Raw genomic sequence first — 23,402 nt, forward strand, 5'->3', positions numbered from 1 at the left:
CCGGTTATTTGGAAGTCACTATCCCCTGAGTCATCCAATTTTAGGTCATTCTAACTGTTAAGAACTTTTCCTTTTCTATCAGGCTAAAATCAGCCACTGCAATTTTCATTTATTTCTCTTAGTTCTGCCCTCTGGAGCCAAGATGAACAAGTCTAATTTTTCTTCTACATGAGAGTCCTTAAAATACTTGAAGACATTTATCTTACATCCTCTAAATCTTCTCTTTCTCAGCCTAGTTCCTTCATCTCATGAAACTGGTCATCTTCTTTACCACATCATTACCTTCCTAAATGTGGAAGCCAAATCCAAAATATACTCTTTTCCCTTTAGTTACATTGAGACTAGGTAGGCAATTCCTCTGCCCTGGGGATTTTAATTTGAAAAACAATTTTTTGTTATTCAAACATCAACAAACATGAACATTTCCACATACAAAGAACAAGAAAAAGAGTTGTATATGAAATTATAAGAAACATAAATCCCAAAATAACTTAAAGTCCATAATAAAGTCTATACTTTAGTTCTAAATCAATCTTGCTTTTCTTTGTCCTCCTCTGATATTCAATGACTTTTCTTTTTTGCATCTTTTTCTTTTCTTCTGCCCTTGTTCAGTTTCCTTTTTATAAAAAAAAAAACAACTAATAGTAATAATAATTTCCATATTGGCCATGTCAGAAAAATCTATGTATCTTCTGCATTTCTAGGTGGTATCCCTCTAGCAATAGGTGAAAAGTATATATCATAAGTCTTTTGTAGTTGTGTCTGGTTACTGTAATGATTAGAGTCATTCAAAGTTGATTTCCTGTGTAATTTTATAATTATTGTACAGATATTTTTCCTTGTTCTGCTCATTTCACTCTGTATCATTTTATATAAATCTCACATGTTCTGAGACTGTTCTTTTTTTCATTTCTTATGATGAAATAATATACCATTATGTCCATATCATAAGTTGCTCAGCCATTACCAAAATGATGGAAATTCTCTCTCAGTCACTATTTCTTTGCTATAATAAAAAGTTTGGTTATGAAAATTTTTTGTACATTTGGATTCTTTTTATCTTTGATCTCTTTGAGGTATATGTCAAAACTTATATTTAAAATTCTAATGACTTTTTGTGTACAGTTTCAAATTTCTTTCCAGGATGGTTAGACATATTCACAGCTCTTCAACAGTGAATTATTCTGATTTCTTGTCTTCCCACAGGCTCAGCAAAAATTGTGATTTTCATTTATTTTCATTTTACCAATCTTAAAACTATGAAATAAAAATACTGTTTTAATTTTTGATAGCATACTTTTCTTCTTTTGAGAGCTGATTATTCATGTTCTTTGATCCTTTATCTGGCAATGGTTCTTGTTCAAATTCATTTCATACATATTTTGTATATCGGGTTTTTATTAGAGAAACTTGTTGCCAAGATTTTTTTAGTTAACTGTTTCCCTTCTGATTTTAACTACACTGATTCTGTATGTGTAAAACCTTTTCAACTTCATGTACTCTAAATTGTCCATTTTTCTTCTAATTTTTTCTGTCCCTTTTTGATCAAGAAGTCTTTGCCTAACCATAGATATGAAAACTATTTCTTCTAGTTTCCTGCTCTTCTACTTTGTTTCTGATGTGAATTTTTTAAAATATCATATTCATATATTCATTTAGAGTTTTATATTATAGTGAGGAACTGACCAATAAAATTCTGTCAATTTCTTTTCCTTTTTGGCAGATTATGAGTTCTTACCTTGTATTTACCATTTACTATGTTTGTTCCTAGATTTCATGTTCCTAAATTTCTTCTTCAACTTTATCATTTTTTTAAAACCATTATCAATTATTTTTGATGATTATTGTTTTTTAATTTAATTTAAGGTCAAATGCTGCTAGGTCCCTTTCTATTTTTTACAGTTTAACAAATATTTTCCTGGAGATTCTTGACCTATTAGGGATGTCTCAAAGTGAAATTTAGCTAATAAGTAAAGAAAAATTTTAAAAATATACTAGGCATAGATTTATCTTTATGAATTGAGTTAATTTACATATTGAATTTAAAATCTTTAAGTTTGTCATCTCAATTGATCTACATAATCCTTTGAGGTAGGTACTATATTATTTTCTTTACAGAGAAGTTGTGCTATGCTCATGGTCACATATTAGAAAGCATCAGAGGTAAAATCTGAACTTTGGTCTTCCTGAATTCAAGTACAGTGCTTTTCCTTATGCCACATTGCCTCTGTCTCAAAAAAAAAGTTTTAGTCAAATATTGACAGCAGCATCCTATAAGGTCTTCCTGTCCTCGTTTTTTTTCCCTTTCAATTCAACCCTGCCTTGAGGGGGTTCAGAGAGTCTAGCCTTCTCCGTCTTTGAGTATTTTTCTCTCTTCCTATTACTTTCAGTTCTTCCTTTTTATGGGAGCAATTGGATCAAAGGGCCTAGATGCACTACTAAGATGGCTGATGTGTTAATAGATCAACTCTGGCAGAGAAAGACACCATAAGTCCTACAAATGCATAATGAAAAATATCTCAGATATACAAAGACCTTCTTCCTTCCTTTATTATTGGGGGGGGGGTTCCCAAAGGTGTTGGGAAAGCTTTCCATTCTTTTGTGAGTCAAAGAATGACTTAAAGTCAACTTTCACTGCCATAGCCAGAGGGGAAGGGGAAAATAGGACTTTACTGGGGATAATATTTTATCTTTATCTCTTTTGTTTGGCTTTTGCAAGATGATGGGGTTAAGTGACTTGCCCAAGGTCACACAGCAAGGTGATTATTAAGAGTATGACTTCAGATTTGAACTCAGATTGTCCTGACTCCAGGGCCAGTGCTCTATCCACTGCACCATCTAACTGCCCCTGGGATAATATTTTACCATTCCTTCCCTGATTTATTCATGCAATGTCGTATTTTAGAAGTGCTAAGCAAATGCCCTGTGCTTTTTGCCCTCTCTTTAGATGGAGGATATAGGAGAAGTCATTGAAAAAATTCGGATTGGACATGATAATGCAGGCATGAATGCTGGGTGGCACTGTGACCATGTGGATATCCGAAGGCTCCTACCAGATAAAGATGTATGTTCTTTCCCTAGGATTTCCTGCAACTACCTGAAGTCTTTCCTACTTTGATAAGATAAAGAGTTTGCAAAAGGCATTGTGAAATTGCCTTGTCCACTTAGAACTCAGGACTAGATTTTTGATTAAATATCTCAAAAAAAAACCCCTTAACATTTAAGGGGCAAAGAGTCATATATTAATTTGACTTATTTCAATCAACAAACATTTATTAAAGACATGATGTGGGGCAGCTAGATGTTGCATTAGATAGAGCACTGGTCCTGGAGTCAGGAGGACCTGAGTTCAAATGTGAACTCAGACCCTTAATAATGGCCTAGCTGTGTGACCTTAGGCAGGTCACTTAACCCCATTGCCTTAAATAAATAAATTTTTTAAAAAAGACATGATGTATGAAGCATTGATATACAAGGTAAAATTCAGATAATATATGTCCTTTGTCCTCATGAAGCTTCAAATCTAATAGGGGATGATGAACACACAAATAGTTAAATGTAATGTTACCTAATTAAAATCAAGCAGTTCAAACCAAAGTGCTCTGTTAAGTCAAAAGAAGAAGTAGTTATTTCTAGGGTGATCAAGTAAAACTTTATGGAGAAGATGGTATCTGAATTGGATTTTAAATCATGGAAAATGCAGCATAGATGGGTAAGAAAAACCTGGGTTGAAGTCTTACTTTGACACATACTGGTTATATAACACTGGAAAATTAATTTTTCAATGTCTCAATGTCTTAGTTTATAAGTGGCAGCTAACATGACCATATGAAATCGTAGAGGGAATTCCTTCTTCAGGAGCTCCTTGCGCTGATGAAATCACAGGTCAGGTTAAAAAACAACAATAAATGATGGATAAGAATTCAAATAAAGAAGAGGGAAAAGAGGATATCTAGCCAAAGGAAACAGTGACCACAAAGGAAAGAATAGGGTATATCTCAGAGTGAGAAAACAGTCCTGTTTAACTGGGGTAATGAATGCAGGAAAAGGAGCAATATAAGAAAATGCCAGAAAGATAAGGTGGAATTAAATTATGAAGGACCTTGAATGCCAGATAAAGGAATATGAACTTTAATTGATAGGTAGTTGATGCACTTTAAGATTTTTGATTAAATGAGTGACATGACCAGATCTATGCATGAAGACCATGGTATTAATGGAATGAAGGATAGATTGGAGAAGGAAGCTTGTGGATGGAATTGGGATGCCAGGAGGCTGTTGTAATAGACCAAGAAGATGAAAATGAAGGCCTGCAAGAAGATGGCATCCTGCAAGAAGATGGCATCAGAGAGGAAGGAATGAATTTTAGGAAAATTGAAGAGGACAGCTACATTGTACAATGGAAAGAGCAGAAGGCCTGGAGTCAGGAAGATTCATCTCCCTGAGTCCAAATGGGACCTTAGAATTGTTGTAAACATCAAAGAAGTTGATCTAAATCTAAATAAAAGCACTCTGAGAATGCTAAAATTGAAAAATATAAAGACATCTGAGTAGTACAGTAAATTAAGTACAAAGCCTAAGTCAGGAAGACTCCTCTTTGCAAGTTTAAATCTGATCTCAAACACTTAATAGTTGTGTGACCCCAGGCAAGTCACTTGACCCTGTCTGCCTCAGTTTCCTTATCTGAAAAATGAGTTGGAGAAGGAAATAGCAAACCACTCCAGTACCTTTGTCAAGAAAACCCCAAAAGGGATCATAAAGAATTGGACAAGGGGCGGCTAGGTGGCACAGTGGAGAGAGCACTGGCCCTGGAGTCAGGAGTACCTGAGTTCAAATCCTACCTCAGACACTTAATAATTACCTAGCTGTGTGGCCTTGGGCAAGCCACTTAACCCCATTTGCCTTGCCAAAACAAAAACCTAAAAAAAAAAACAAAAAAAAAGAATTGGACATAACTGAAATGACTAAACAACAACCACAGAAGAGATAATGGCAAGAATTTTATTACTGACTAAATATGAGATTTAAGGGAGAAAGAAGAATCAAAGATAGGCCCCAGATTTTGGAAACAGGAAGCTAGATGAATAGTGGTGACTTTGACAAGAAAAGAAAATTTAGAAGGAAGAGTGAATTTTTGGGAAAGATACCAAACAAGGTTTAAAACATATTGAGTTTGAGATGAAAACAGACATCTTGTAGGTAGATGTGGGTCAGAAGCTGAGAAGAGAGGCTAGTACTAAAAAAAACAGAGCTGAGAGTCATCTGCCTAGATGTGGTAGTTGGAGTTGTGACAATGGTAAGAGATTAAAGAAAGAGTAGAAATGGTGACAGAATCTTGGGGAACATCCCACTTTAAGGAATCAAAAAAGAGAAGTCAGTGAAGAAGACAGGAAACAATTTGAAAGGTAGGAAGAAAGGCAGCTAGCCAATGCAGTGCATAAGAACTGGCCCTAAAATCAGTAGGACCTGGGTTCAAATATGGCCTCAGACACTTGATTAGCTGTGTGACCCTGGGCAAGACACTTAACCCTGATTGCCTCCAGGAAAGAAGGAAAGGAAAAAAAGAAAAGAAGGGAAGAAGGCAGGAAGGAAGGAGAATGAGGAAACCAGCATCTCTATAATCAAAGAAAGAGAACGTTTAGAGTATTAGGGGGCAGCAAGAAGTGGCAACTATAGCACAGAAAAAAAAGGAAAGGACTACTGGGGGGAAAATCCTTGGATTGGAACATTTGAAGAACATCAGTAACCTTTGACAACAGAATATTGGAGGCCAGAAACTAGGCATAAAATCCTTAAATAGAATAGGTAATGGAAAAGTAGAGATCTGAGGTATGCACAACTTCAAAGACTGTTTATCAGTGAAGGGCAAGAGGTCTAGTCATGTCTCTACACATCCCATCCCACACTGTGTATTGACATCCATGCCTCCATAAACACATACACATATCAATACAGATACATAGTAACATGTATTCACACAAGCATATACACATGAACGTAACTACACAATGCAATATAGATATATCTCTTCTTTCAATATTTCTGTCCTGATTACACATTGGTAATTTTTTTTAAAAAGACAAGAGACATCATACAGACAGCCTCACAATATAGTGACACATGCATACTCCATGAATTGATGAGGGCCACCATGCTCCCTTACATCATCAAGTTCTTAAAGGTTGCCTAATGCCATTGTCAGTCATCTTGACCTATGTCTTGCCACTGGATTCCAATTACTCTGAAGGAAAGCACAGGACTGATGACTTTGTTCAGCTCTGCTTCACTTAAATTAATTTTACATACAAGTCAAGAAATTGCTTCCTTGATGTCAATGGTCTTCTCTGAGAAGAAGGATGAACAACAACAACAACAATGGGATAAGTTTATGGAAGGCACCACTGACTTCATCAACTATCTTAGTCTTCTTCCTGCCCCCAAACATATAAATGACTCAGCTTTCTGACCCAGGGCACCTATTTTAGGAAGTCGAGTCATTTCAAATATTAGAACATAAGTGGGGAAGGAGGTGGAACAGTCAGGACTTCCAGAGCACAGTGGAAAAAAAATGAAATGTGTGGGGGTTGGAGATGGGGAGTGGGTGGATTTGGAGATAGGACTTAGTATGGAGTTTGTAAACTACTTTGGGTTCTTGGTCATCTTTTCTGATCTTGTGGTTCTTGAACTAGGTTCAAAGATTGGGGAATATTAGAAAATTTGGAGGAGAGTAAGTATATTCCAAGATAGAATAAATGAGTAAAAGACCTCAGATGGGATGACATTAACTAGATGCAAAAGTATAGCCTCAAATGTGGGCAAAACTCCTCTTAAAGCTGAATGAAAAGACAATGTCTTAAATGAGCTTTCACTCTTGTTTGAGAGGTCAATGAGGACAAAAGAAATTTAAAATTAATTTGTTGGTCAGGTATGTCCAAATCTTCATGATCCCAATACTGTCCATGAGATTTTCTTGGAAAAGATAAAGTCTTAGAAGAAATGGAATGTAATAGTATTTGGAGGAAAAAATCTTCGAACAATTAATCTGTTGCCATTTTTCATAAACATATAACTCCATGCTATGTAATTGTCCCAGTCACCAGAGACTCCTGTCTACCTATCGATTAATTTGCTTAGGAACTGTTGAACCAGGAATTTTCCCTCTTGAAGGTTGAATTTATTTTTTCTTCTCCTTGGCTGTAGGGATCAGAGACTATAACATTTGCCTGTGATCGATGGCTTGCTACCTCTGAAGATGATAAGAAGACTATCCGAGAATTGGTCCCATTTGATATGTTTACTGAGAAAGTCATGAAAGATGGGTCTTTAAGACAAATTTATAAGGAAATAGAAGAACCCCTGGACAGTAAGTATGACAACAGGAGCCTCCTGAATCCCAAAATCTTGAAATTATGTGATTATTAATTATTACAGATAAATGAGGGTTTGATCTTTAAGCATTCATACTTAAAAACATTGATCCTATGAAATGAACACTTTCCCCTAAAATACATTGCATACTCCCCTGCTTCTTTAAAAAATAAATACTTAAACATAATTTTGCCTTGAGAGTATCATCATAAACATTAACTTCTATAATGTGCAATAATACACTGATATCTTCAGTTCCTATTTTTAATCCTATATTAAAAGTCCCCAGACTGCTGTGCTTTCTGAGGGCTTGTGTTTCCTGTCCCCTCCCTTAATGTGAGGTTCTTATCTATCATCTCTCTCTTTTTTTGTTTTTTGCAAGGCAAATGGGGTTAAGTGGCTTGCCCAAGGCCACACAGCTAGGTAATTATTAAGTGTCTGAGGCCAGATTTGAACTCAGGTACTCCTGACTCCAGGACCAGTGCTTTATCCACTAGGCCACCTAGCCACCCCCTTATCTATCATCTCTTACAGGTGTTATGGCATCTTATAGGAGACTAATTGACTTCTCATCTACTGAGAGTTTGAACAACAGAGAGGCATGTGTGTCAGATCTATGTGTAAAATAAGAGGGAAAAAATATAAGTCTCCAAGACGTTTTAAACCATGAATACAAATTTTATATATAGACTTTGTAGCATCAATTTTGGTAGCTCAGAATCTTTTGATGCTCATATTGGATCAAGACATATTCTGATTAGACTTAATTAAAAACAGAGTATGGTGACCCTGTTTGTAATTCATCTAAACTTCTGGCTTCTCACCTCTTTTTTTGGCTACCTAACTACTGACTCTTCTTCAATGGATAGGTAGGGTAAAGAAGAGGAAGACTGATGATTTCAATCCATTTTTCTTTTGATCTATAGAACATAATCCTTTTATTCTCACTGCCCCTAATTGCTATTCAAAGTCAGCCATACGTCTTTAAGCATAGTGAGTATCCTAGATATTATGATTAGGACACTTCGACATTTGGAGAAAAATTGCCTTTATTAGAACTTAGTGCACGGTCCTAAGCTAACTAAGGCATGAGTTCGAGATCAATGTGAGCTAGATAGCTTTCCTTAGTTCTCTCCTTCTAAATATCTGTACCATATCTAACACTGTTGACCAACAACTTCTTGAAACTCTCTCCTTTTGTTTCCATGACTTTGACTGCTAGATAGTGCAATAGACAGAGCACTGGTCTTAGGAGACTCATCCTCATGAGTTCAAATTCAGCCTTAGCTACTTATTGGGTAACTCTGTGACCCTGGCAAGTCATTTAACTGTGTTTGTCTCAGTTTCCTCATCTGCAAAATGAATTGAAGAGGAAAATGGCAAATCATTCCAGTATCCTTGCAACAACACCCCTCCCAATGGGATCATAAAGAATCAGCCTTGACCGAAAGAATTCAATAACATTCCATTCCTTTGACTTCTTTATAATTTATTTTCCCCCCTCTCCCTTTATCTTGCCTTATCACACTCCTCCTCCTCCTCCTGTTTTTCCTCTTCCTCCTCCTCTCTCTCCATCCACTCTCCATTTGCTCTTTACATGTTCTTCCAACTCTTCCAAAAAGTTCAACCATTCTTGTCAGTATATAAGTCATATCAAAAATCAATCTCTTTACTTGACAGCAATACCTGTTTTTTGACTAAAAACAGATTTATGCAACATGATGACTAATCTTATTCCTCCAGACTTGGCTCTAAATGACTTTTGGCTATTTCTAAAAAATTGAATATCTTCAAAGAATGATGAATTTCCGTCATTGTACATTTATAAGAGAATATATCACAGGCTCAAGAGTTTGCTCCAACAAGGATCTGAAAACTCACAGTACTGCTGATCTACATGTGTATCTGTTTTGTAAGTTATATATATATATTATAAAGCAGACATTATAGTCTGCACCATTGAAATCACAGTGTCTTCTTATAAGTGTATTTCATATATTACTATATATTCATACCAATCAGTAAATGAACATTTATTTATTAAGCATATGTACTAGGTTCTGGGCATAAAAAAGAGGCAAAAGATAATACCTACACTCAGGGAACTCACAATCTAATAGAGGAGATACCATGAAAACAAATACATGCAAACAGCTATATGTTAGATAAATAAATAATAATTAAGAAAGGCAAGGTACTACAATTAAGAAGAATTAGAAAAGGTTTCCTGAAAAAAATGGTATTTTAGCTAGGAAATAAAGGAAGCTAAGGAAACCCATAGGCTGAATTGAAGAAGGAGGGTCTTCCAGGCTCAGGAGTCAGTCAGCAAAAAAATGCCCAGCACCAAAAAATAGAGTGACTTATTTGTGGAGCAAACAGTATCAATAGGCCAGTATCATTGAATCAGATGTGATTAATATTCTGAACATCCATGTATCTATTGACCTATGATCCATTCTCATCACACCTATGTAAATACACACAAACACACACACACACACACACACACACACGCACCCTTTTCTTTCTACTCCTCTACTCTTCATATGTTCTTGGTTATACTTTGGTAAAATATATATTTGGGAAATGATATAGCATGCCAAAAACTATCCAGTTTGTTCTGTCAGTTTCCTGACATCTTGAATGGACAATGGTGATAAAGATAAAATTTCTGGATAATTCAAGACAAAATCAAATCACTTAACTAACTGTATTAGATTACCTAGATCAGACAATTCAGAGAAATAGGGAATTGCCCCTCCCTAGCTTCTTTCTGGGAATAAGTTCTATGGCTGAATAGGAAGGAGAGCTCCCAAATCCTAGCTTCTAGTGTCCAAGATCTTACTAGAATTGTGGAACTGGAGGGCTTTCTAGTCTATCATCCTTATAACCACCTTTTTAAAATCTCTAGTGCTATTTGAATCTGATTGCTGATCATTCACAGATTTGAATTTCAATTACCACACACATTTGTCTTCTCACCATCTTTGAAATGCTATAAAATTCTGTGGACATGTCCCTTTTCATTTGGAATCCCAGAGGAGTGTCCTGGAAAACTGCCTGAATAATTCTCTTGGGACCACTGTATGTTACTAATGTGCTATTAAAACTGTGGTGCTCTTTATATTCTAAGAAAGCATTCTTTCACTAACAATCAGTGCCCAAGGTGGACTTTGGGAGGGGGAGGATCCAGAAATAGTCACATCTCATTGCACATCCATATTGCTTAACACCCAAGAGCTGAATCAGTTTTCCTAGCTCCTCCAGAGAAGCTGTTTAATGACAACCCCAGTGACATTGCATCACATTCTGAGACCAAGGTTCAAAAGACTTGCCTTCCATGAGTCAAGGTACTTACATTGACAGACCAATTACACTCTATAGCTGTTAGAGACCTAAGGCTATCTATGACTTGATGATGCCAATAACAACTGGAAAGTGAAAAATTCATTGAATTTCTGGTTTTATCTGCATTGCAGTCAGAGTCCAAACTCTGGCTTATATCAAGTTTAGCCAGAGGGGCCTTGGTAATATTGAATCTTTTTTTGAACAATAATGTAATTTTTTCAGAAAGGAGTCACTTGTAAATGAGAAGCACTAATAATTTTATAATGTGGATTTAATTATCATAATATCACAACTTTAAGTTAGTTCTTATGAGAATTATTATTAGTCAATCCTCTCAGACTAATATTGATGTGTGCATTTGGATTCACCTTCATCTAGAACTGGGGCTGAGGTAGAATATATAGCCATTCACCATTAATACCTCTTAAATCTCTTAGAAAACCTTTGGATTTATTCCATGTTCTAAATAGATAGTCTTTTCATAAGTATATCAAATAAAGATATGGATGTTCTAAGAACATTGACAGATATGCAACAACAAAGAAGAAAATGGAGTGGTATGACTTTATTATCTCTATCAGAAGGTTCTCAGCTCATCATATGAATCCTTTTCATCTATCTTCTAAGGGATCTGATCAATATATCTGATTGCACAAATGCATGTATTAGAACATCTACGGTCACTTCTGAATTCACACCACTGATAATTTGGATCTGCGTTTTTTTGTTGATGCTCCCTATTAATTAGCTCCATTGCATTAAGCTATGTTTTTCCCCTTGTCTGTTTGTCTGTGTAGTTATTCTGTATTCAGTTCAGATCTTCACTGGAAATATACCTGGGGCTGGAACAGATGCTAAGGTCTTCATTACAATCTATGGGGACCTTGGAGACACAGGGGAACGGTACCTTGGCAAGTCAGAAAACAGGACTAACAAATTTGAAAAAGGAACGGTATGGATGGACACACTCCTATTTCTCTGTCCTTCCCCTCTCTCCTACCTCCATCCTCAATGCATTGCTTAATTGTCTCCTGAAGAGTCTTTGGGGGTAATTTTTTATTTATATTTGTATAATTCAAAGAACCTAGAGAACCCTTTGTATTATCACATCATCAAGTCTTTGACAAGTATTCAATAGATAGATCTCTCTGTTAGAGGGTACAGAGAGGTAAGAGATCTGAGACCAGTACTGGATATATTTAAACTATAATCAGGAAAACAGGACCAATTTCAAAAAAACTTTCTAGGACTAGTTATATGTGGTGAAAGTTAGAAAAGTGATACATACAGGAAGTGGTGTTCAAAACCCAGTGTCTTTATTGAGATGAGTAAAACAAGGAAAATGCAATACAGAAGATAGATTTCAAGAATGGATCAAATCATTGAAGATCTGGGTTCTAGTCTTAGATTTGCTATTAAATAGTTATGTGACCTTTGTCAAGTCATACAACTCTTGAACTTTAGTTTTCTCTACTATGAAATATGGAATTTGATATGACCTTCCAGTGCTCCTATTCTATGCTAATCTTACACAAGAGAGGGAGGGCCAATGAAAAGAACATTGGCCCTAGAGTCATAAGATTCAGTTTCAGAAGACATGGATCCTGCCTCTGTTGTTTACCACCCAGGCAAGCTTAGATAAGTCACTTAGTTTCCCTAGGTTTCAGTTTCCTCATTTGTTCAAGGAGAATGTTGAACAATGTCTGTGAGGTACCATCTAAACTCCAGGATCAGAATACCTATGGCAGAATTTTTACTGGACAGTATCTAAGGCCCAATTCCAACTTTGGGGATATTTTCTCCATCTTTTCTTTCCCTTTTCATCCTCACTCATTCTTTCATTTCTCCCCCATACATTTATTTCTCATTTTTACTCTTATTCTACTTCTTATTCTACTCTTATTACTCCTCTTATTCCATATTTTCTTTCCCCCATAATTAGGTAGCCTTAGGCTTGCTCACATCTATCTATGGCCAGCATCATTATTGCTGACTTTATAGATATAATTGGAGGGCTTAGAATATGATATTTTAGAAAACAAAGGACTAGGATTACAACAAAGAAAAACATACTCAGAAAAATTAATTATAATCCTTTCAAGGAAAATGGATATTTAACAAAATAGAGGGCCTTTCAAGAATTCCTTGAAATATGAAAGAGAAGTCATAAGGGATTCAATAAGTTTAAATTGTTTATTTTCCTATATGGGACCAACTGTGAATGACTTAACTATTGTGATCACTATAACAAGTTTTGAAAAATGCTATCTACCTCCAGAGGAAGAACTGATGGAGTCTAAATGCCAGTTGAAGCATACTTTTTAAACTTTATTTTTCTTGGGGAATTTTTGTCTGTTTTCTTTTGCATCATGATGAATATGGAAATATATTTTGTTTGACCTGACATGCATGATCCATATGCAATTGCCTTCTCAAGGAGGAGGAAAAGGAGAGAGAGAAAGAGAATTTGGAACTCCAAATTAAAAAAAATAAAAATGTTAAAAGTTTTTATACATATAAATGAAAAATAGTGAAATAAAGAAGACTATATTGGGGGAAAATCAAGTCACATGGCTAATGTCAGAACCAAGCTTAAAACCTAGTAACAACATATTGTCTCTACCTCCTGAACTGTTCCCTCCATTTGTAGATAAAAAGAAAATTTCAGAATTGTCAAATTCTGGCATAAATAAATATATATATATATATATATATATATATATATATATATATATATATATGTAATGACTTAAAACAGTCATAATCACTGAGTCTCTGGCATCTGTGCCTTGGCCAGTTGAGAATTAGCTTTGAAATCTCTATTTTCCTTTCTTGTTTACCTAGGAATACAATTCAGAATGAAATAAACTTCCCAAATTATCTCTAAATTAGTTTAAGAAGATGTTTGTGTCCAAATGACCAGTAAAAAATAGGATTCCATTCTTGATTGTATGTATACGGTTTTAGAATAGGAATGAGAGATACTCCTAGAAGAATAGAGTTGTAATTCTGCTGAAGTAGTTAAGATTAAATGAATTAAAACACTTAAGTGTCTACTATGTTCCAACAGTGATGACCAAGGAAAGAGTTTTGGCCTGAAGAGTCACAGGCATGGTAAACTGATCCATAGGATAGTTGATGTAGTAGTGATAGTAACTTGATTCCTATGCCCAAAGAAGGATGAAAATACTGGGTTTCTAGGAGTGGTGGCAGGATAACTGGTAAGTTGTGTTCTGGAATTAACTAGACATGATGATCTGGGTTATTTTGAACTCACTCTCCAATCATGATAGTTCAACTCCAAAATGAGAGTTCCTAAGTTAAATTGGAGCATTGGTTTCTGGATGTCTGATTTGGATTGGGGTATACCTTATAGAAAGGAAAAAGACAGAGATGGCATATAGGATAGTGTGTCTACACTCTTTGTGGGGCTCTGTGAAGTTCTACTGCTTCATCAGGTTTCAGTACCATAGACAGCAACTAAACTACAGTGGCAGTGTACCATATGTGGATAGTGCAGACATGAGGAATGCTCTGAGAGTGCTCTGAGAGTGCTTATCTGTATGAGTTTTATTTCCACTTCCTTCATTTTTCATTTTTTGTATTAGATTCAATTATATGAGCACCAGTTGTGAATAATTTTGTATGCTTCTTTTGAGTTCTGAATTATTTTCTTCTTTTGAAGTTGTTTATATTTCAACAAGATTCTTTCTCCCTTTTTTTCCTTCCTTTTCTCTTCCATATAACCAATTTTTTTGCATGCATTTAGAACAGTTTACTTCCTGTGTATGATCAAAAGATTGAGAGATGGAAGATGGGATTTTAAAGGATCTTATAGACTTACTCTATTTGCATGTCATTTTACAGATGACAAGACTGAATAACCTAATGGAATGGTCCCAAGGCATACTACCAAAAAATTGTTATATAGTCCTGATTTTTTTTACTCTAGTCTTTGCCACTTAAACTTTTGGGTCCTCAGTTTATTTGTCTATAATAGGGACAATTACATTCATCCTGTCTCAGTCACAAAATAAGATATATGTATGCAAATTATCTAAACATCAAAAGTTTATCCCTTTGTGCTGATGAGTCAGCAACAAAATTAAGTAGGACAATGAATAGCTTCAATTAACCCAATAGCATCTTTATATAGCAATAACAAACTCCAGAAGGATTTAATTGAAATGTAAATCTCATTAAACATACATACAAAATGCACAAAAGAACTGGGAGTCAATCTACCAAGCTATGTTCAAAAATTGTATAGATATAACTGCAAGATACTCTTTTTTTGTTTTTTTGGGGGGGGCAAGGCAATGGGGTTAAGTGACTTGCCCAAGATCACACAGCTAGGTAATTATTTAATGTCTGAGGTCAGCTTTGAACTCAGGTTCTCCTGACTCCAGGGCCAGTGCTCTATACACTGCACCACCTAGCTGCCCCAAGATACTCTTTAAAATTTTTTTAAAACTTAAAAACTATTCAGTGTTTATGGATAGGTCATACCAATTTAATAAAATTATTATCCTACCTAAATTAATTTTATGGACTCAATGATATAATAATCAACTACCAAGGGAATATTTTGTATTTTTCTAGAAAAATAATAATAGAGTTTATTTGGATAAATAAAAGATCTAAAACTTCAGTAATGGAAAAAATAGGAATGAAGGGGAAATAGCACTTCCTGACCTCATATTATACTAAAATGTAGTAATCATCAAAATTAATCTTCAGTACTCAAAATAGAAAAGTAGATTAGTGAAATAGACTAGACTAGAGTGAATCAAAATCAATAGAATTCATCAACCCAGTGTTTGACAAACTAGGGAACATAAATTGCTTGAAGAATTCCATTTTTGATAAGAACGGTTAGGGAAACTAAAATACAGTTTGACAGAAATTAGTTTTAGACCAACACATTATAAAACATACTGCAATAAGCTAAAAATGGATAGGTGATCTGAATATTAAAAAATCTTACTTCTTGTAAAAAAACTAGTAGAGCATAGCAAAAGTATCATGGACATGTAAGGTTTTATATTTGGAACTTTTTGTTTCATTTTTTATTTTCTTCAGATAGAACTTTTTTCCTGAGACTGTAGATCTTTATGCTCCTAGCAAAAGTCTGTGCTCCTGCTCCCTGCACAAGATTCCTTGGAGGGGTTTTGAAACATAGAATTTTGCTTCTGGTGACATACCTTGTCTGGTTTCTGCAGGCTGACACTTTCATCATAGAGGCTGCTGACCTGGGCGTCATATATAAGATCAAACTCCGGCATGACAACAGCAAGTGGTATGCTGATTGGTATGTGGAGAAAGTTGAAATCTGGAATGATACCAATGAGGATGAGTTTCTATTCCTCTGTGGACGCTGGCTGTCCTTGAAGAAGGAAGATGGGCGGCTGGAACGACTCTTTTATGAGAAGGTATTTATGAGGGCAGGAAAACAAACTCAAACCAAGACTTTGTTGCCACATCACATCTGATTTTTTTCACCCGAGTTTCATATTCCACTCTCAGAATGAGAAGCATGACCCCTGAGGATGCTAGAATCATAGATTTAGAGTTAGAAGAAACCTTAGAAATCATTTAATCTAAGACTCCTCCTATCATTTTACACACAAGGACACTGAGGTACAAATAAGTCAAATCACTAGCTTAAGGTCAATTTGTTGGTGAGTGAATTCAATAGCTCTGATTCTCACTCTATCATCTTTCTTATTGCACCATGTAGGGTTTAATAATGTTTCTGAAGGCATTGTCCTTGATTTTCTTCTCCTTCTCTTCCTTGACAGATTTCATTCATTCCCATGGCTTCATCTCACCTCCCTGAAATTATTTCCAAAATCTTTTTGTACCTGACTTCTCTTCTGAGTTACAGACGTTCATTTTCAACTTTGTATTAGATAACTTCAATTTGATATCTCACAAGTACTTCAAACTCATCATATGTTAAATTGAGCTCATTATCTTTCTAACAAAATTCACATTTCTTTCTAACTTCACTTACTATCAATGACAATTCATTCATCTAATCTTATATGTTCATAACCTTAGCATTACCTATTATTTTTCCTCTGCTCTGACTTGACATCTAATCAGTTTCTAATCCTGGTAATTTCTACTTCTTTAAAAATTTTACTTTAAAAATTATTTAAGGTTTTCAGACTCTCCATGGTTTTATATTTGCCTATCAAGAGAAAGTACTGACTATCAATTTGTGGATTATTAGCAAACCTAATTAATTAGTTATTAATTATCCAGAGAAAAAATAAAATCTTTGTCTCTATCCATTCCTTTCTTCATCTACAATCATTATTCTATTGTATCCTAATCACCATTCTATACCTCATTATGATGTCCTTGGCTATTTCAGTAGCTTTCTAACGTATCTCCCTGCTTCTGTTTTCCCATTCTTTGGATTCATTCTTTCCACCACTGTTAAGTGGATCCTCTCATTTTGGTCTTCTTTGATAACAAAGGATAAGACCCAGTCAACCAAGGGGATCCTCTTTGTGATGTGTAATTTTTCTGCTCACAGTAATATAAGTATTTTGCTGTTATTTAAATATTCCTCAATATGGCATTAACCCTACCTTTCCAATTGTACTTTCCATAACTTTATAGAAATCAAAGACACAGAATCTCAAGAGTAGAAAAGAACTCAGTTTCTATTCAGTTCCATACAAACTTGAAAAAAATCTCACTTAGAACACACATGTCAAGTAAAATTCCTTAAATATGTCGCCTACTAGTCATGGTAGTCAGTTTCACTTTTGAATAGCCCTAATCAACTAGGTGACTCCATAGTATCTAGGGTGCCAGGGCCTGGAGTTAGGAGACTATATGAATTCAAATCTTGACTTAGACACTTACTAGCTATGTGACCCTGAGTAAGTCATTTATACCTCTATGCCTCAGTTTTCTCATCTGTAAAATTAACAGGAGAAGGAAAATGGCAAACTACTCTAACATCTTTGCCAAAAATATCCAAAATGGGGTCATGGAGAATCAGACATGACTGAAAAACTGAACAAACATTAAGAGTTTTTCCTAAATCTTACCTCAATTTGTCTCTTAACTTCCATTGTATTTCTCTACGTATATAGCACGTCTATCACAACTCTTTCCATGTATGCAGCACTTCAGCAAACTTGATGTTGAAGTATTTTCTTATAAGTTCCATGCTATCCCATCACTCTCCTTTTGTCCACTATTTCCCTTTTAAGATTACATTGCATTTATTTATCTCTGTATGTGTTTTGTCCCTCAGTGGGACATAAGCTCCTAGAAGGAAGGGACTATTTCTGTCTTTGTATCTTCATCATTAAATGCTGTGTTTTTACATAATGACCACTTTATAAACAATAACAATAATTCTACACCTTGATATAAAATAAGAATAAGATAATATTGACTCATTGCTATTTAGGGCTGTTATCCATTCCAGAGACAGAGCTGATATTAACTGAACACAGACTGAAGTATACTTTTTTCCCCCTCTCACTTTATTTTTTTGAAGTTTCTCTGTCTTTGTTGAGGAAGGATCATGTTTACTTTTGTAACAAGACTTTTGTAGTACTGTGATAAATAAATAAATGGACAAATGAATGAATGAATAAATAAATATTTAGTACTGTTAGTTCACAAAATCCCTTTTCCATAGCAACCTTATCAGGTAGATAATATTAATTTTATTATCTCCATTTTGTAAATGAGAAAAATGAAGCTTAGAGATCATATTATTATGGATAATATGAGCAAATGACTAGAAAGAATCAAAGATTTTACTGTATAATAGTATTTTTAAACAGATAACAGCTGTGAGTTTTTCACTGAGTAAATAGAAATTTTGATGAGGTGTGGAATGAAAAAATGATGTAGGATAGGAATGCTCAGGAAAGAGAGAAGAGAAAAGAATAGCAGCAAACAGGAGTGGTGGAAAGAGGGGAAATAGTATAGTGAATAAAAGCCCTGACCAAGTTAGAAAGCCTGGCCTCAAATCCTGTCTTCATCAACTATCCATTTGAGACCTTGGGTGAGTCATTTCCCCTCTTCTGGGCTTGTTTCCCTTTCAATAAAATGAAGAGGTTGAATTATTTATTAAGATTTTTTAACCAAGGATCCATGAATTTTTTAAAATGCATTTTTGGTAACTATATTCAAAAACAATGATTTCCTTTGTGATTCTACATATTTTATTTTATGCACTTAAAAACATTCTGATAAGGGTTCACAGGCTTCATCTGACTGACAAAGATGTCAATGAGACAAAAAAGGTTAAGGACACCATGACTAAATTATCTCTAAGGTCCCTTAGAGCTCTTAGCACTCCATAAAGTTCTGGAGACACCAATGTCACAATTTTAGCATGTTTTGATCCTGAATAGGCCAGAAGCAGTGAAAGCAAGAAGCAGATCCTCTATCCCTCCAGCCATTGCCTTTCCATTATCTCCCTTTGCCCTCCATTGGTGGAATGAGAAGACTCCCATTGATTGTTTCCCTATCCCTGATCCTGGCTTCACCACTAATTTTTTCCTTCTCCAACCCCTTGAATATACAACAAATCAAAATAATGAAACTCTAGCTCTATGTGCCCACCACAGCAAATAACTTCAAGTCTCAATGGAGTTTTACCTTGATTGAGTCAATGAGGGCTTTCCCCAGCTATGATGAATTTAGAGACTACTGTTAAATTAGCAAGAATAATTAGTTAAAAAAAGGGAATTATCAGATGGCAGGGCTGGGTGAGCCTCTTCCCCACCCTCACTTGTCCCCACCCCCCAACAACTGATATCCTGAAATTTCTGTTGCTCTCCCTACCCCCCTTAACTAAGGGACATCTTTGTGTTGTTTACCCAGGATGCTTAAATGCCTAGTTGCATATCTGCAGTCAGGAGGTTACATTTTTCTTCATCTCTAAAGTGAGAGAAATAATTTTTTTCCACTTGCATTCCAGATAAAGATTGAAGGTAAAATGAGCATCATAAATGTGAAAGCTCAGGATCAATAAAAAAATGATTACATTATTTCCCAGGACTTCATGAGATTCCTGGCCTCATCATTGGAGAATATTCCCTCTGATTAGACAGATCAGAAACTTCCAAGCTTTATTAAATGGTTTAATAAAACTTCATTTCAATTAATACTGAATATTTTGTTGCACTGCCCTACCCCATCCCCAGTCCTGGTGATCTTGCTCACCCTTGTGTTGAGACTCCAACCAAGGCCTAGAAAGAAGTCTATAACCAGGCCTGCAATCAAAACTTTCTAGTTTGGTGGGACCCACTAGCATTTGCAACTCATGCCCTGCTGGCCTGATACTTATAAAAGAAGAATCACTTCCCATGCAGAATTCAATTTAAAAAGCACTTTTTAAGGTTTTTTTCAAGACAATGGGGTTAAGTGGCTTACCCAAGGCCACACAGCTAGGTAATTATTAAGTGTCTGAAGCTGAATTTGAATTCAGGTCCTCCTGACTCCAGGGCCAAGTGCTCTATCCACTGCACCACCTAGACGCCCCTGAAAAGCACTTCTTAGATACTTGTGATATACATAGTGCTTGGACATGCAATGACCAAAATGGAACAAATTTCTGGCCCTCATGGAAATCCATTTTCTGAGCAGAGGAAAGAGGCAGAGCAACATGTTCATAGAGAAACAAAAATTTACAAATAAATACAAAATAATGGGGAAGGGTTCTCTGGCTGCCATGGGATCAGGAAGAGTTCATATGGAAGCAGGAAGAATAATAAGGTGTAGAGAATGCCATTACTTTAGAGGAGGAAAAGTATTAATATCATTAGGCATGGTTATCTTATACTGATTTAGAAGACTTTGGTTTGACCAGAACAAGGAGGAGGCTACTAGTATTTATGAAACTGAATTTTTTCTCTCTCTTCAACTTTTGATTTGTGATCTTCTCTGGACACTTACGGTTTAGTGTCACAGCAATAATAAAGGTATTCTTAGGGCTGCAGCTGGTATGGAAGCTAAGGTAATAAAAATAATTATAGTAATAATAATGACATTTGTGTAATAAAATAAGTTTTTCAAAGTGCTTTCATGCTTCTCATATCATGCTCACCAAACCACTTTGAGGAAGGAATAGTAGGTAATGTTTTCATTTTATTGATGCAGAAATTGGGGCCCATAAAAGTTAAATGCTTTTGGCAAACTAGTTAAGAGGTAGAGCTTTCACTTGAATCCAGGGTCCAGGATTCCTAATATAGTTCTCTTTCTACACTGAAATCACCTAAGCTCGATTAAACCCTAAAGGAATTTACTTTACCAATTACTGCCACTTTACCTTATTCTATCATTTCCGCAGTGACAGCCTTAATGTATGGAAATGGTTCTAATCTTCAACGTCCTTCTATTTCTTCTGGTCAGGAATATGAAGGAGATAGAAGCAGCAACTGCAGCAGCCCTGCCGACTTCTGGGAGATGACTCTTAGTTCAAAGATGAGTGAAATCGATATAGATACTGTGACTGGCCCTCTGGTGGACTATGTCCAAGAAGGTCCATGTAAGACTCCACCCCTGGTAGTGATGGGAAGCTGGGGGATGACGGGGAGGCGAGAGAACCTCTGAGAGGGGAGAGATCCTGCAGGAGGAACAGGGGAAAAATGGAAACCCAAAGCCTTGCCAGTCAGTGCTGGCGCTGTCCACTGGATTTCTGTGCTGAAAGGGGCCTTTTTTCAGCTAGGAAAATAAGGCTAGTGACTCACTGTCAATAAAGAGCTGACTTGGAGTTGTTGCTACATTTAATGAGCACTGTGTTGCCTCACTTTGTCACAAAGAGCTCTAGACGCTTCCAATCCCTCAGTCATTCCAACAGCCATAATAACAGTTGCTTGCATGTGTTTACCTCTTATATGCTTTTCAAAATCATATCCATTAGCTCATAGCAAGCAGTGGTGAAAAGAGGAATGAATTAAGCTTCTGGGGAATTGGATTCTTATCCCTGACTTTGCCTGGGACAGGCTTCATGACCTTACGCATCATTTCAATTCACTTGGCCTATGTTCTTTCATCTGAAAAATAAGGATATTATTAACAACAACAATACTAATAGTAGGATACATGTGGATAGTGCTTTTCTAAGGAGTAGATAGTGCAAATACTTTTATACCTAATTTACAGACAGTTGAACTAAATTTCAAGAAGTTAGTAACTAAAAGAAAAATAAAATTAAAAATTAAGAAAGAAGTTAGTAACTTACCTACAGCCACATAGCTAGCAAAGTCCAAAGTTCTTTCCACAATATCAGTCTGCCTTTATATGCAAATGCTCACCCATTTCATACATTAATGTATCAAATAAGATACTGAACTATAAAACATTTTGTAAAACATCAAATCTTATATCAGAGTTTGGTAAACTATAGGCTAGCACTTACTTTTGCATACCCAGAGAGCTAATACAGTAAAATTTATTTTAAAATATGAAAACCATTCTTGGTTCATGGGCTGAACTAAAACAGGTTTAAATATAAACTCTGGCATTAAAAGGTCTTCCCAACCTGAGCCTTTCTTACCTTTCCAAATTTCTTTTACTTCACTCCCCTCTAAAGGCAGACTTCTTGGCTCATTTGCAATTCCTGAACCCAATATTCCACCCACCATCTCTATACCTTTGCTTCTTCCTGGAATGTTGTGCCCCTTTACGTCTATCTCTTGGTGTTTTGCTGACTCCCTGTTCTATACCAGTGAAAAAATTATCTCCTTTTATCCTTATATTTAGGGAGTCTTCGATCCTCTTCCCCAGATAACAGAATAGTCATTGACCAGTGAGGGAAAGTTTAGAACAATCTTATCTTCAAGACAAGAGATTAGACTAAATGACTTCCAGAAGTTATGGTTACTTTTATAGCTATGAGAGTCTGTGTCCCCTTCACCTGCTGTATACCATTCACAACTAGAGTCCCTGGGCATCTATTGCAGTGATTCCTTACCATGTGACCATCACCACCGGTGAACAGAAGGATGCAGCCACTGATAGTCGTGCCTTCATCATCATTATTGGGGAGGATGATGAGGTGTCCAAACGCATCTGGCTGGATTACCCTGGGACGAAGAAGGGTTTCAGCTCTGGCTCTGTGGAGAAGTTCTATGTTGTGGGCCTGGATGTAGGAGTCATCAAGAAAATAGAGGTACCAGCCCCTGAGGTTCCTTGAACTGAAACTCACAATATCAGCTCTTCAGTGAAGAGGGATTTTCCACAGGAGCACTGATGGTGGGAGAGAGCTGAAGGTGAAAGGAGTAAAGGAAAGCAAAGGAGAAGGTGCCCTTAAGCCCCAGGATATAGTACGCTTGGTATTATGGAAAGACTACCAGGTTTAGAATCAGGATCTCAGGTTTTAGTCTCAGTTCTGATACTAATCCGTTGTGCTATCTTAAGCAAGATGCCTAGCCTTTTAGTGTTCAAGTTGCCTTATTTGTCCAATGAGAACAATGATGGTACTTGCCCCCCAGGGTTGGTATCACAGCTTTGACTTATTTTTCCCCTGTAAGATTAACAAGTTTGCAATGAACCACCCTTACTCTTACTCAGTTTTCCTTTGGCCAAAGATTCTCATTTTCAAGATACCTACCTGTCATGAAAGGTGGAACCCATGTTTGGTGAAAATGTGCTTTGAGTTGTTTCTCCCCTAGTGAGCAGACAAATCCACAATTTTA

General features: G+C 36.0%; 1 protein-coding gene across 3 annotated transcripts in view; it reads left to right on the forward strand.

Moving 5' to 3' along the window:
- Window positions 1-23,402, forward strand: part of LOXHD1 (lipoxygenase homology PLAT domains 1) — a 266,512-nt gene that overhangs the window by 182,711 nt on the left and 60,399 nt on the right. For all 3 annotated transcript variants that reach the window (XM_074203499.1, XM_074203500.1, XM_074203501.1), the window contains 6 exons: window positions 2,948-3,064; window positions 7,201-7,363; window positions 11,514-11,668; window positions 15,939-16,148; window positions 21,115-21,250; window positions 22,668-22,876. In XM_074203499.1, coding sequence (XP_074059600.1) covers window positions 2,948-3,064; window positions 7,201-7,363; window positions 11,514-11,668; window positions 15,939-16,148; window positions 21,115-21,250; window positions 22,668-22,876 — 990 coding nt within the window. The remainder of the gene's footprint in view (window positions 1-2,947; window positions 3,065-7,200; window positions 7,364-11,513; window positions 11,669-15,938; window positions 16,149-21,114; window positions 21,251-22,667; window positions 22,877-23,402) is intronic.

The sequence above is a fragment of the Macrotis lagotis genome, chromosome X, assembly GCF_037893015.1.
Source record: "Macrotis lagotis isolate mMagLag1 chromosome X, bilby.v1.9.chrom.fasta, whole genome shotgun sequence".
NCBI lineage: Eukaryota > Metazoa > Chordata > Mammalia > Peramelemorphia > Peramelidae > Macrotis > Macrotis lagotis.